The sequence below is a fragment of the Oryctolagus cuniculus genome, chromosome 4 (assembly GCF_964237555.1).
Source record: "Oryctolagus cuniculus chromosome 4, mOryCun1.1, whole genome shotgun sequence".
Taxonomy (NCBI): Eukaryota; Metazoa; Chordata; class Mammalia; order Lagomorpha; family Leporidae; genus Oryctolagus; species Oryctolagus cuniculus.
The window spans coordinates 77,138,251-77,154,465 of NC_091435.1; the positions used below are offsets into that span (position 1 = coordinate 77,138,251).

The 16,215-nt window shown below is 39.9% G+C and overlaps 1 protein-coding gene across 2 annotated transcripts in view; it reads right to left on the reverse strand.

Moving 5' to 3' along the window:
- The window catches only part of RABL3 (RAB, member of RAS oncogene family like 3), a 54,531-nt gene that overhangs the window by 36,153 nt on the left and 2,163 nt on the right, over window positions 1-16,215 (reverse strand). For both annotated transcript variants that reach the window (XM_002716648.5, XM_051859284.2), the window contains exon 2: window positions 11,685-11,776. In XM_002716648.5, the coding sequence (XP_002716694.5) occupies window positions 11,685-11,776 (92 nt within the window). The remainder of the gene's footprint in view (window positions 1-11,684; window positions 11,777-16,215) is intronic.

Here is a 16,215-nt window from a genome sequence, read left to right on the forward strand (position 1 = left end):
AAGAGAGAAGTCTTCCATCTGCTGGTTCACTCCCCAATTAGCCACAATGGCTGGAGCTGTGCCGATCTAAAGTCAGAAGGCAGTAACTTCCTCTGGGTCTCCCATGCAGGTGCAGGGGCTCAAGGGCTTGGGCCATCTTCTACCACTTTCCCAGGCCATAGCAGAGAGCTGGATTGGAAGTGGAGCAGCTGGGTCTTGAACCGGCATCCATATGGGATGCTGGCATTGCAGGTGATGACTTAACCCACTACACCACAGCACCGGCTCTTCTATAATCTTTCATACTAAAAGTCAATCCCTAGTTTATTAAGTTCTCATCTCTTCATTCTTTTGATGTTCATCTTCTTGGTTATCCTTCTACTTTTTGGATCAATCTTTCTCTGATCTCTTTTTCATCTTGAACTTTGTAAATATAACCCAAGAGTCTACTTCTTCCTTTAAAAAAACGTTATCAGCTCTCATGGTTCAATATTATCTCTATAAAATGATTCCAAATCAGAGTTCTCAAACTTCAGCACCTCATATCAAAATCCTTTCTGGACACCTTTAGCTGGATAGCTCACAGATGCTCCTCTTTCCCATGCCCAGAAGAGAGGTCATTATAATTTCCTTCTCTTTTACCTATAATGCAACCCTTCTCGCTTGGGGGGAAGATCCATCTACCCAGTTACTCAAGCACCCACACAATCATTAACACCTATATTTTACATGCTTAATGTACACCTCACTTTCTCTGTTGAAATGCTATAATACTTATTTTCTATATACCATAGATGTTTCTGCAATTATGTAAATGTTCAGTATAGTAATTACTAATTGAAATAAAGTTTGTTAAACTGCAGAACTAAGTTCTTAATTTTAGTTAGTGAAATTTAAATAGCCACATGAAGTTAGCAGTTGCTGTACTGAATAGTATCAGATTATTTTTTTTTTCTTATTGGATCTTCACATGCAGAAGTATGAAGCAAAATCCCTACCTTACACCTTATATAAAAATCCACTCAAAATGGATCAAGGATCTAAATGACCTGGTACCATTAAATTACTAGAGGATGACATCAGAGAAACTGCAATACACTGGCATAGGCAAGGACTTCTTGGATAAGACCCCAGAAACACAGGCAATGAAAGTCAAAATTGACAAATGGGACCACATCAAGTCAAGAAGTTTCTGCACTGCAAAGGAAGCACTCAACAAAATCAAGAGGCAACTGACAGAATGGGAGAAAATATTTGTGAACAATGCAACAACAAAGGAATAATCGTCAGAATCTTGAAAGAGCTCAAGAAACTCAACGACAACAAAACAAACAATCCAATTAAAAATAAGCAAATGACTTGAACAGGCATTTTTCAAAAGAGGAAATTCAAATAGTCAACAGACAATTGAAAAAATGCTCATGATCACTAGCCATCAGGGAAATGCAAATCAAAACCACAATAAGGTTTCACATTACCCCAGTTAAAATGGCTCTCATACAGAAACCAACAAACAATAAATGATAGCAAGGATGTGGGGGAAAAGGTTCCCTAATCCACTATTGGTGGGAATGCAAGCTAGTACAGCCATTGTGGAATTCAGTTTACAGATTCCTTAGAAAGCTGAAAACTGATCCTCCACATGACACAGTCATCCCACTCGTGGGAATTTATCCAAAGAAAATGAAATCAGCATATGAAAGAGTTATCTGTACACCTATGTTTATTGCAGCTCAGTTCACAATAGCTAATATATGGAATCAACCCAGATGCCCACCAACTGATGACTAGATTAAGAAAATGTGGTATATAAACACTATGGAAAATTAGTCTTTTGCAACAAAATGGATGCAACTGGAAGCCATTATACTTAGTGAAATAAGCCATTTCCAAAAATCAAATATCATATGTTTTCCTTGATCTGTGGTAACTAATAGAGCACAAAAACACCATTCTAGAACAAAAAGCAATAAAAATTAGGAACCAAGACTACAGGCTCTTGAAGGAGAGTGCCTGGGTTTGACTCTGAGCTCTACCACTTACTGGCAATGTCCTCTTGGAAAAGTCGTGTTATACCTTTGGGCCTCAACTGCTTCATTATTAGTGTCAAATAAAGACACTGGTAGTACTTACATCAAGGCTTGTTGTGGAAATTAAATTAGTTACTATATAAATGAATACCTAGCCAAAGTAAGCACTAAAAAAAGGTTAGCCAGCCATAATATTGTCATTTCCAAGAGCAATTATACATAAACTTTGTGCCATCTACTAAATCTCACTTCACATCAGGACCATGCCTTTTTTTTTTTTTTTTTAAGATTTCATTCCAGTTCTCATACATAGCTATGCTGTTCAAAGAGGAATCAGTAAACATTGACTATATGCAATGTGCAAATTAGTTACAATCCTATTAAAGTGAACTAGAAATGACAAATCAGTCTTCTTATTTATAATTTGTGAAAATATTAAATTCTATAAGTCTTGTTTTCATAATTAGGAGTAGCCATATATTTATGTTACTCATTAGATTTGGGGAAACAAAACTGGAAGACAGGAATGAATGAAGAATGCCAGGAAACTTTTTTTCAGTTATGAACAATTCCACACTGAATACCAGATCCAAACTGTTAATAATTACTGAGTACATACATTAAATTATTAGCTTTATCAGTACTTAAAATTAAACAATCACAATATCACATTTATGATCTCTATTTTGAGATGGTTCTCAACAGATCTGAAGTGAGTTAAAGGGCATAACTGTTTCTATGGTTTTGAAGAGTATAGTTTCACAGATATATACTAATTCTGGAAATCTCCTTTCTCAGGTTTCAATAACACAGAAACTGAAATTGCAATTGAATAGCTACTACAGAAGACAATGTTCTTCCAAGCTATTTAGGCAAAGGCTTTATAAGCTTTAAGCATTCTTTCTAGAGTGCAAAACTGCCCACTGTATTATAACAGCAATCAAAATGATTTACCTGTATATAACAACTTGCCTTAAGATTATAGTTTAAAATTGCCTTTTATCTAGATTGTCAGGCAAGAAATGCATTTTTCCCAAAGGTAGAATACAGAGACAAACCATATACAATGAACAGTGGTAAAAGCAAGGTCATTTTCAGCTCCACATGGCACATTCTTCTCTAACAATACAATGCAGGTCAGTCTGGCTTTTAAAGAGGCTATTAGTATCATACTCACTCCAGTAAAAAAGCCACCTAATTACAAGACATTTGTTGTAGTCTTTTCTTCCAGTCTCCTTCTGGGCAGTTTTATGCTTTATGTACAAAGTGAAAAAAAAATCTGCAGTCTAGGGGCAGTTGTTTGGTTCAGCAGCTTAAGCCACCACTGGGAAACCCATATCCCATGTCTGAGTGCCTCAGTTCAGTCCAGCCTCAGCTACTTGTCCACTCCAGCTTCCTTTCAGTGTGCATCCTGAGAGGCAATGGGTGATAGCTCAAAAACTTGGATCCCTTCCATCCACAAAGGAGACCAGGATTGTGTTCCAGCTTAGCCTAGCTCTGGCTGTTTTAGACATCTGGGGAGTCAACCAGCATATGAAAGTTCTCTCAAATAAAATGAAAATAAACAAATAAAAATTTTAAAATCTGCAATGTAGCATAAGCTAACTCCAACTTCACTTTCTCTAAAAGCAGGGGTTTCCAAAGTGAATTGCTACTGTTACTTTAAAAACTCATTCAAGGGCTGGCGCCGCGGCTCACTAGGCTAATCCTCCGCCTAGCGGCGCCGGCACACCGGGTTCTAGTCCCGGTCGGGGCGCCGGATTCTGTCCCGGTTGCCCCTCTTCCAGGCCAGCTCTCTGCTGTGGCCCGGGAGTGCAGTGGAGGATGGCCCAGGTGCTTGGGCCCTGCACCCCATGGGAGACCAGGAAAAGCACCTGGCTCCTGGCTCCTGCCATCGGATCAGCGCGGTGCAGCCGGCCGCGGCGACCATTGGAGGGTGAACCAACGGCAAAAGGAAGACCTTTCTCTCTGTCTCTCTCTCTCTCACTGTCCACTCTGCCTGTCCAAAAAAAACAAACAAACAAACAAACAAAAAAAACAAAAACAAAACAAAAAACAAAAAACTCATTCAAGAGTTTTGAGAACTAACTAATTTCATGTTCACATGTTCTCTGGATCTTTCACTAAAGCATTCCTTGGAGATACAATCAAGTATCTACCCTCATATACAGGGGACTGCTGAGACAAAATTTCTTTTGGAAACTTCACCACTAGTACTATCCCTAGTACCCATACATGTTGGGTCTTTAATTGGTTTCTCATATTCCACATCCTGCTTCCTCTACCCATCATTCAACTTCTCATTGTTTCCTTCCTCCAAATACCTGCACTTTTCTCTGGAATCTTACTCTATGGTCATAAAATTTGATTATAACCTACCCTCAGCCTCACTGTATTAACTAATGTCTGCTTCAATCCTGAAGATATAACTTCTCCATTTGCTTTCTCAGGTAGATGTGGTTCATTCTCCAACATTTTAACTTACTCCTCAAAGATACTGTGTGTGTGTGTGTGTGTGTGTGTGTGTGTGTGTGTGTCTTTACAGGCTCTGGGCCATCAGCTCTCCTCCTCTTCCCCCTTGTCTTACTGTTAATACCTACCAGCTTCCCATCAGTTATCTGATTTCAGTCCTTCCCCTGCTCTAAGTCCTGTCCATAACTGCTTCTATAACCACATGGTAAACTGACTCTACACCTTAGCCAGAGTTCTTCAAACTACTATTAACCTACACCAGAATTTTAGATGCTTTTTTAAAAAAATACTTAATTTTCATTTATCTTAAAGTGAGAGAGATAGAGAGAGGGAGATCCTCCATCTGCTGGTTCAGGTCAAAGTCAGAAGCCTGGAATTTAATATGGGTTTTCCATAGGGGTGGCAGTTTTAGCAGGAAGCTGGATCAGAAGCAATGGTAGGACTGAATCTAGGCATGATGGTACATGATACAGGTGTCCCAAACATGTCTCAATCATCAAATGTCTGCCCCTCAGATGCTTTTCAAATGCTGATTCCTAAGCAACATAACTCTGAAAAAGAATATTTGGGGGCAGGGCCCCAGAATTAAATTAAAACACTAAGATTGTCAGGTTGGTCATCAAAACAAAATATACGGGTACTCTACATAAAAGACACACATCATAAATAAAAAGAAACAGGAAATATGAAAGTCAAAACATGGAAATAAGATATACCATGAACACTAACTAAAAGTAAGCTACTTTAAATATTTTAATATCAGAGACAGAGATTTCAAGGTACAATGTATCATCAGAAGGAGGGAAATATCACAATGATGATAAGTGAAATACTTCAGGAAGTTTAAGCAATCTTAAATAGGTATACACATAGTAATAGAATCTCAAAATATACAAATGAGAAATGGACAGAATTAAAATAAGAAATTGACAAATTCACATACAGTTGGAGATTAAATTCTAATCCTTTAGCAACTGATGTCATAGGCAGATGAAAAAATCAGTAGAGATAGAGGAAAGTTGAACAAAATGATTAATAGCATTACCTCAGTAACCTTTAGAACACTGCATGCAACAATTACAAAATATGCAGTCTTTTCAAGTGCACATGAAATATTGACCAAAGTTGACCATCAAATGGGACATAGAGCAAATCTCAATAAATCCCAGGGGATGAAGTTGTACAGCATAGAGTCTCTGAGCACAAAAACAGCAAGCTAGAAATTAGTGATTAAAAGAAAATAAACACTGTCAAGTGTCTAGAAATTAAGAAGCAGATTTCTAAATAACTTATGAGCCAATAATGGAAATTAGACAATATTTTGAACTGAATGATAATGAACAAAATGTCAGGGATGCAGTTAAAGCTGCATTTAATGTAGAAATTTTACAGAATCAGAGTTCTAAGAAAGCCTAAAAAACCAATGAAGGAATGATTTCTATTAACAAGTTAAGATAGTAAGTTAAATTCAAAGAAATTATGGATACTATAAGGATAACCATAAAAGTTAATGAACACAAAATAATTATTAAAGAAATTGTAGGATCTGGCATTGTGGTGGAATGGGTAAAGCCACTGCCTGTGATGCCAGCACCCACTTGGGTGCTGGTTTGTGTCCCGACTGCTCCACTTCTAATCCAGCTCCCCACTAATGGCCTGAGAAAAGCAGCGGAAGATTTGGACCTCTCCTCCTGGCTCCTGCCTTTGACCTGGCCCAGCCCTTGATATTGCAGCCATCTGGGGAGTGAACCAGCAGATGAAAGATCTCTGTCTCACCATCTTTCTCTGTAATTCTTTCAAAATAAATAAATAAATCTTTAAAAATATATTTGAAAAAGCAATTGATAAAATTTAATACCCATTCATGATACAAACTCATAAAATATGAGTAGATGAAAATATTTTTTTCTTTATAAATTTTTATTTATTCACGTTTTTGACACAGAGAGACAGAGATCTTCCATTTATTGGTTCACTCCTCCAAAATGACCACAACAGCCAGGAATGGGTAAGGCTGAAGCCAGGAGCCCAAGCTGGGTCTCCCGTGTTGGGGGCAAGGATCCAAGTACTGGAGTCATCGTCTGTTGCCTCCAAAGTTGTGTATTAGCACGAAGCTGGCTTGGAAGCAGAGAAGCTGGGACATGAATCAGGCACTCTAATACGGGATGCAGGCATCCAAAACAATATCTTAACTGCTGCACCAAAGTCTTTCCCAGAACTTAATATAATAAAATGCATCTAAAAATATCCTATAGCAAACACCTTATTTAATGGTATTATATAGAAAAATTTCCCCTGAGATTTGGAATGAAACAAAGGTGTCTATTATTGCCACTTTTATTTGATATTGTACTGATTTTTAGCTGATTCAATAAGACAATGGGGGAAAACAAGACAAAAGGTGAGTAACATGAGCAGTCTGGTCCCATTGTGGGTACAGGAAAAGAGAGGTAATGCATGGGTAAGGGGAGAAGCAGAAAACCAACCTAAAGCTCCAATTCAACTTCAAATTTTAAATCACTGGGACTGGTTTTGTAGTATAGCAGTTAAACTGCCATATCAGAGCGCTGGTTCATATCACATCTGTTCCACTTCCAATCCAGCTCCTTCTAATGCACCTGGAAAATAGAGAATGATGGCCCAAGTACTTGGGTCCTTGCCACCATTGTGGGAGACCTGGGAGGAGTTTTTGGATCCTTGCTTTAGCCTGGTCAAGCCCTGGCTGTTGCAGCCATTTGGAGAATGAACCAGTGGGTGGAATACTCCTTTCTCTGTCATTCTGCCTTTCAAATACATAAATAATTATTAAAGAAATTAAATCACTAGGTCACAACTTTGTATCTAATAAGCTTCTCTGATCTTTGGTACAAACCTGTAGGCCTATGAAGCAGGTATTATTGACCTCTGTTATGCAGATGATATAATAGAGTATCATTAGAGAGTTAAACTGATTAGTCTAAAATCCTCTTTAAGAAGAAGCAAGCTGACTCAGGAAATGAGGGTTTAAATCTAAGTTTCTTTTCAGTGTCATGCTCTTTCACAAAAAGGGATCTAGAAAAAGCCAAAATGAAAGTTATTTAGAACTTGCTATCAGGTCTCCCAAATGCAAATAAATTTGCCATTGAACTCATTACCTAGAACCGATTTTTTTCCCTTATCTAAGAATTGAGGAACATGATATGCTAAATAACATGGACAGTTCCTTCCTCCTTCAAAGTCATGGCAATGCTATAAAAATATTTTAAGAAAAAGGGAGGGAGGGAGGAGTGAAAGAGAAGACAACGAGGAAAGGCAGGAGTAGGTGAGGAGAGAGAGACATATAGAAAGAGGGAAAAAGAGAATATGAACTAGCTTGAGATAGAAAGGGATATCCCCAGATGCTAGATATGAAGAAAGAACTTAAAAATGCAGATTGAGAAGTACAAACTGACACAAATACAGATGTAATTTCAGAGGCTGATGCCCAGAATTTCAGTGCTTACTCCACCATAGCAGACATTTCTTCCAGCTTTCAAAGCAAGAATATATCTGGGTGGCTGATAAAAACTAAAGTGTAGTTCTTGAACTATGGAGCCTTGATGAGCTGCTGAGTCAAGAAAAAAAGAACTGGAAACAACTGTCCACAAGCTCAGGAGGGAGCAATAAAAACTTTGTGTAAGGGGTCTCAGGCAGGGGATGGTAGAGATTAGACGACAGGTTCACAAGAAATGGAGGCCATAGACCTGTGCTACAATCCGATGCTGTGGGGGAATTTATATTACCTAGATGGGATGGAAACTCTGAGCTGAGAAGTTACAAGGCTCATTCAACCACCTAGAGTGTTGACAGCAGCAGAAACAAAAAAGGTGCTGCATAGGGCTATTGTCATTGACAGAACACAGGACTTCTCCAGGGAGAGGGAAAATCCCAATGAAGAAGGCATCCTCTCCAAAGAGAGGAAATACATTTCCATGAAATGAGGTAGTCTACACAGCAAGCAGGATATCTAACTCACTCCAAAAACAAAAAAAGAACAATCCAAAGAAATCATAAACTAAGTATGTTGAAAATGATTAAAATAGAACCACAATGAAAAATGAAGAAATCTGAAAAAACTGACATTTGAAAAAGAACCAAAGAAATAGCCTAATTTTTTTTTAAAGATTTATTTCTTTATTTGAAAGGAAGAGCTACAAAGAGGCAGATGCAAAGGCAGAGAGAGAGAAGTCTTCCATCTGTTGGTTCACTCCCCCAATAGCCACAACGGCCAGAGCTGCACCGATCCAAGGCCAGGAGCCAGGAGCTTCTTCTGGGTCTCCCACAGAAACGGAGGGGCCCAAAGACTTAAGCCACCTTCTACTGCTTTTCCAGGCCATAGCAGAAAGCTGGGTCAGAAGTGGAGCAGCCAAGACTCAAACCTGTACCCATATTGGATGCTGGCACTGCAGGCAGTGGTTTTACCCACTATGCCACAGCGCCAGACCAGAAACAGCCTAAAATTATTAACTATAGTTACTTGAACAATTGGATGCACAGTTGAAGAGATTCTTAACTGGAAAGCAGCTCTGAGTACATCATACAGAATGTAGCAAGGGAAATAAAGACTAAAGAGCATGGTAAAGCACTTGAAACACATGGAGGACAAAAATCTAATAGAAATGCAAAAGGAAGGGATAGAGGAAATGAAAGAAGACAAACAGAAAATGGTTAAAAGTTGAAAATTGAAGACATAATAAACCTGACAGCTGCCGAACTGGGTGAATAAAAACAAACGCAGACCCAGACATAGGTTGGCAAAACTGAAGAACACTAAAGATTTAAAAATCAAATCTTTCAAAAGTAACCTAAAAAATTACCTAAAAAAGGAATAGTTTGACAGAAGATTTTTTTTTTTTTAAGATTTTATTTGAAAGTCAGAGCTACAGAGAGGGGACGAGACAGAGATAGATCTTTCATCTGCTGGTTCACTCCCCAGATGGCCACAATGGCCAGAGCTGGGCCAGGCCAAAGCCAGGAGCCAGGAGCTTCTTTCAAGTCCCCCACATAGTTGGCAGAGGCCCAAGCAATTGGGCCATCTTCCATTGCTTTTCCCAGACCATTAGCAGGGAGCTGGATAAGAAGTGGAGCAGCTAGAATGCAAACCGGCACTCATATGGGATTCCAGTGTCAGAGCCAGCAGTTTAACTCACTATGCCCCAACACCAGCCCCTAGAAAGATTTCTAATTAGCAGCAATATAAGAGGGTACTAAAAAATTTTTAGAAAAGAAAATCAAATAATTATTAATTAAATATTTAATTTTAGTGCAAAGAAGTTTTGAAATCCATAAATATGTTGGGACTTCAAATTGACTTTTTTTTTTAAACTTTTTTTTTTTAGTTTATTTGAAAGGCAGAGTTACACAGAGAGAGAGGGAGACGGAGACAGATACAAACACACACTCGGGCTGGGGGTGGGGGAGATATCCTCCATACACTGGTCCATTCCCCAAAGAGTTGCAATGGCCGAGGCTGTGCCAAGCTGAAGCCAGGAGTCCAGAGCTGGATCAGAAGTGGAGTAGCTGGGTCTTGAACCCTCGCCCACATGGGATGCCAGTGTCACAGGCAGAGGGCTTCACTTGCTACGCCACAACCCTGGCCCCAGTAGGCATTAAAAAAAACAAAAACAAAACAAACAAACAAAAAAAACAACAACAAAAAAACACTTCACTTATTTGAAAGGCAGACAGACAGGGAGAGAGATGGAGAGAGGTGCAGAAGGAGAGCGGGGAATCAGGAAGAGAGGGAGGGAGGAAGAAATGGGGAGTGGGAGAGGGAGATAGGGAGAGGAGAAGGGAAGAGATTGAAAGAGATAGATAAAATAGATATGAAGATTTTTATTTGCCGGTTCACTCCCTAAAAGCCTGCAACAGCCAGGGCTGGGCCAGGTTGAAGCCAGAATCCCAGAACTCAATCCACTCTCCCAAGTGGGAGGCAGGGACTCAAGTACTTGAGCAATTATCTGCTGTCTCCCAGGGGATGCATATGCTGAAGCTGAATCAGAAGTGGAGTAGCTGGGACTAGAACTAAGCACTTCAACAGACGTGGGCATCCCAAGTGCTGACTTAACCATTGAACCACACACCTACCACAAGTAAACTTATCTTTTCATTTCATTTCATTTTTCCATGGACGTTTTGAACTACCATTGTATGTCAGAGTCTGTAGGATAATAACTTAAAGAATGGGAGGAAAATAATTGTTAATCTAGCTAACTACCATTCCTTCTCTTTCTTAATGCAAAAGAGATGCAGATGAGAGACTTGCTCAGAACCAGCTGGGATTAGAAATGGCCAAAAATACCTAGGAAAACTCTTCACTCAGTGGAAACTTCTTTTGCTTTCTAAACATGACATGGAATAGATGACCTAGACATGAAATTCCAAGTTTCTATCTTTACATTGTATTTCTAGGCAAAAGTTTGCAGTCAGTGGAGCAGGCTTACAGAGAATTATATATGGAGTGTGTTAAAACTAGATATGTAGCACAGTGATTGAAACTGGTTTGTGGAATTAGGCTGAGTGCAAGTTTTACTTTGCTTTTTATGAGCTAAGTGAATTTGGTTATTTCTTGTACTTCTCTATGCATTAGTTTCTGTACCTACATGTGTACAGCATAGTCGAAAAAGATGAAATAAATAAAGCGAAGACAAACAAAACCTTGGCATAAAAACCTGGTAGATAATAGGATCTTTTTTTTTTTTTTTTTTTTTTTTGACAGGCAGAGTGGACAGTGAGAGAGAGAGAGACAGAGAGAATGGTCTTCCTTTGCTGTTAGTTCACCCTCCAATGGCCGCCGCGGCTGGCACGCTGCGGCCGGCGCACTGCGCTGATCCGATGGCAGGAGCCAGGAGCCAGGTGCTTTTCCTGGTCTCCCATGGGGTGCAGGGCCCAAGCACCTGGGCCATCCTCCACTGCACTCCCTGGCCACAGCAGAGAGCTGGCCTGGAAGAGGGGCAACCGGGACAGAATCCGGCGCCCCGACCGGGACTAGAACCCGGTGTGCCGGTGCCGCTAGGCGGAGGATTAGCCTAGTGAGCCGCAGCGCCGGCCTGATAATAGGATCTTAATAACCCCCAGCTATTATTATTATTTAATCTTAATTATAGTAGTGTAATTTGACTTTGTAGCTTGAAGGCGTTACCTTTAGTATGACTAATGAAAAACTAAAACATAAGAGACACATACTCTGACATCCACTGAGCAGCCCACAGTCCAAGAGGGATTTCCCAGCACTTGATTTTGGCATAGAAGATGGACTAGAGAAGATTTCCCAACACCTGTAAAACATACAAGTACTGTCGTCATATAAAAGACATGGTGAAATCTATTCTGGCAAGGGAAAGACTCAGAAAAAGCAGTAATAATGATATGTAAAGCATGGTTATTTAAAGAGTGTTCACACCCTGCTAACACAAGCCTTAGTGAATAAAATGAAGATGATTGAGAGTGGTTGTTCTCTCAAACTGAGCACGAGAATCACCTGGAGGACTTGTTAAAACATAGAATGTTGGATCCCACCCTCAAACTTTCTGATTTAGCAGATGTCATAGGACATGATACTTTGTACTTCTAGTAAGTTTCCAGGTGATACCAACACTACTAGCCTAGGGGCTTCACTCTGAGAAGCACTGGTCTACAGCGCCTTTTTTTTTTTTTTTTTTTTTTTTTTTTTTTGACAGGCAGAGTTAGTGAGAGAGAGAGACAGAGAAAGGTCTTCCTTTTCCGTTGGTTCACCCCCAAAATGGCCACCATGGCCGGCAGGCTGCGCTGATCCGAAGCCAGGAGCCAGGTGCTTCCTCCTGGTCTCCCATGCGGGTGCAGGGCCAAGCACTTGGGCCATCCTCCACTGCCTTCCTGGGCCACAGCAGAGAGCTGGACTGGAAGAGGAGCAACCAGGACTAGAACCCGGGGTGCTGGCGCCACAGGCGGAAGATTAGTCAAGTGAGCCATGGCGCTGGCTTCTACAGCACTTTCATATTAACTTATCCTTTTCCTTTTGAATGACTTTTTCTATTGGGCCTATTTTAGAAATGTGGAATCTGAATAGACCTTAGCAGTAATCCCTCTCTCCTGCACACTCACACTGAGGTCCCTTCTGTAGCATCCTGTTAGATGGTCTTCCAGAGTGTTCTTGAATACTGTCAGTGACAAGGTACTGCCATTTCACAATTCCATGTTTAGATACTCCAGTTCTGACAGAGAGTGATTTTAAAAAGCTGCCAAATACTTGGCCTAGACTTATGCTTTGGGAGAAAAAGACATCTTTACTTCCTTTTCTGTATCATGGCCCTTTACTGTAAATAGTCTTATATACAAAACACCTTTATAATGACCTGGCCTGAAGCACCAGTATCTCATATGGGCACCAGTTCGAGACCCGCCTGCTCCACTTATGATCCAGCTCTCTGCTATGGCCTGGGAAAGAGGTAGAAGATGGCCCAAGTCCTTGAGCCCCTGCACCTGCATGGGAGACCTGGAAGAAGCTTCTGGTTCCTGGCTTCAGATCAGCACAGCTCCGGCCATTATGGCCAACTGGGGAGTGATCAGCAGATGGAAGACCCCCCCCCCCCGCCCCGCTTCCTCTCCCTCTCCCTCTCTGCCTCTCCTCTCTCTGTGTAACTCTTTCAAATAAATAAATAAATAAATTTTTTTTTTAAAGAATTAACTGAGGGGCCGGATCTGTGGTGTAGCAGGTAAAGCCGCAGTCTGCAGTGCCAGCATCCCAAATGGGCAATGGTTCGAGTCCCAGCTGCTCCACTTCTGATCCAGCTCTCTGCTATGGCCCGGGAAAGCAGTAGAGGATGGCCCAAGTGCTTGGGACCCTGCAGCCACATGGGAAACCTGGAAGAAGCTCCTGGTTCCTGGCTTCGGATCAGCGCAGCTCTGGCCATTGCGGCTATTTGGGGAGTGAACCAGCGGATGGAAGACCTCTCTCTCTCTCTGCCTCTCTGTAATGCTTTCAAATAAATAAATAAATAAACTGAGCAATAAATATACCACTTATGATAACTTTGAAATAAATAGTATGTCACTGAAATATTGGCAACATTGAAAACTTCTGACACAATGGAGCAAGGCAGCACTTTATCTTCTTTTAGATCTTTTGGGGTCAGGACAATCTGGTTACCAATGCCAAGGGTAGCATTCAGAGATCTGTATGAAGAGGAAAATGCATGAGTTCTCTCCATACATCCGTGTGTGGAATTACTCATTCAACAGAACTATGGAATTCTATGGATATGAACCATTTTATTCTTTAAAAGTTATATTAGTAACCTAGAAAGTTTAAAAAAATAAAAAATCACCACTGAAGACCACCATTGTCAATGTTTAGGTTTTTTATCCCACAGGAAGGGTTTTTCTTTTCTTTTTGACAGGCAGAGTGGACAGTGAGAGACAGAGAGAAAGGTCTTCCTTTTCCATTGGTTCACCCCCAAATTGGCCACCACAGCCGGCGCACTGCGCTGATCCCAAGCCAGGAGCCAAGTGCTTCTCCTGGTCTCCCATGTGGGTGCAGGGCCCAAGCACTTGGGCCATCCTCCACTGCACTCCCAGGCCACAGCAGAGAGCTGGCCTGGAAGAGGGGCAACCAGGACAGAATCCAGTGCCCCGACCGGGACTAGAACCCGGTGTGCCGGCGCCATAGGTGGAGGATTAGCTATTGAGCCACTGCGCTGGCCAGGAAGGGTTTTTCTAAAACAGGTATTCAACTGAGTTAGGTCACCATGTGGGATGCCCACCTTCCATATCAGAGTACCTGGGATAAGTTGCATTTGTTTCTGATCCAACTTCCTGCTGATGTGCCTGGAAGGCAGCAGATAATGGCCCAAGTACTTGAGTTCCTATCACCCCTAAAAGACACCTGGATAGAGTTCCTGGCTCCTGGCTTCAGTCTGGCCCAGCCCTATCTATTGTGAACATTTGGGGAGTGAACCAGCAAATGGAAGAATGAGATGTCTTTTACCCAGTCTTTCAAATAAATAACTAAATAAGTCTTAAAAAATAATAAAAGTAACACAAGTCTTCACTTAAATAGCTTGTTTTGTTTGGAATATTCTACCCATCCTCTTCCTCAGTCTCCCCTCCCTTATCAGCCTGAATTAATTTTTCAAGACTCAGTTTCATTCCAGTTATAAAGTATTTTTAGAGAATGAATACACTATTCACCATGCTCTGAGCCTCCACTGTACCTACAAATTTCCTATATATTACTGAAAACACATCATTATGCTTGTTTGTTTATAGATTTTGTGTACTCTAAGTTTCTTGAGGGTTGGGTTTAGGTTTCACTAACCTTTTTCTATCTTTAATTCTCAAATCAGGGCCTTAATTAGTATTTATTTAGTTAACTCAAAGTTTCCATGTTGCAGAATCTTAAACATCTAAAATATCTCCATGATACCTCAGATAGTAGAAAAACAATTTACTCATTTTCTCATCATTATTCACAGTGTTTTAAAATTTTCACTACAGCAAGAAAGGCTTTTTAGGTATGCTGAAATTTTTGTTTAAATATAAAACTATTTCCTTAATATACTTTCCCAGAAATAAAATCAGTATGTAAAAGGAAACATTTCAAGTTTATGATGTGTACCAACAACTTAACTTCCATTTGATTTCACTGCTACCAGCCATAGACAGGAGCCTATATACCTTGTTGAACTTCAAGGGTATCATGTAGTTAGCTTGCTATCTATGTCAACTTAGTAAGAGGAAAAAAAGTGACTTCTTGTTTTAGTGTGCATTTCTTCACTTTCTGCTAAAGATATACTTTATGATCATCTCTGCAAATCAGTTGGCTTTTTTTTCTTATGAATTGTTGAAATATTCTGTCCATTTATCTGCTGGGTTTCAGTGTTATCAATTTATATGACCTCTTTAAAGACATTAACTCATTTAATTGTGCAACTGAATCCCACATTTTCCCAGCTTTCTTTATTATTTTTGAGTATTCAAATGTAGATGTGTTCTATTTACTGTATTATCTGACGTCTCTAACCTTTAGTATCTACTGTTGACTTCTGAGTTTGCATACAGGTTTGTTTATGTTGGAGGCACATATCAAAGCATTTATTTATAGGCTTGATGCAGGGCCTAAACCCTAATGCAGCTTAACTGTGTCAGGGAAAACCTCTATGTGCAGTAATACTATAAGAAAGGTCTTCAAAAAGTTAATGAAAAAAAGTGTTTATGATAAATCTATGCATGAATTTAAAATAATTTTTGTACTATAATAAATTATATTTTAATTTCATTTTTTCCACAAACTTTTTGAAGTACTCGTGTATAGTTCTCCATGAATGAACTGCTTTGGATGATAAATGTTAGTCAACATTAGATGAAATTCTAACCAGTAATGAACAGCTGAAATGCTAGGAAATAGTAACTCTTCGTTTCTTTAAGAATATTGGGAGGTTCTGACTTTGTGTTTTCACCTTTAAAACTAAATTAGGTTTTAGAACTAAATTTGCTTAGGGAAAAAAAAAGACCCAACATAATTAAGTAAATGTCAGCTCCAAATATAGCTGCTGGTAATGTGTTAAGCTCATGCCTAATCTCTGAAAGAACAGAGAAAACAGAATGTGTATGTTAATGAGATTTTGAAGATTCCTTTTAAATTATCAAATACCTTTATAGAATATAAAACAAAGCTCTAAATCTCAAGTCACTGCTTTATATATTTGTGAAACCCTCAAAACTTCACATGGGAAAGGAG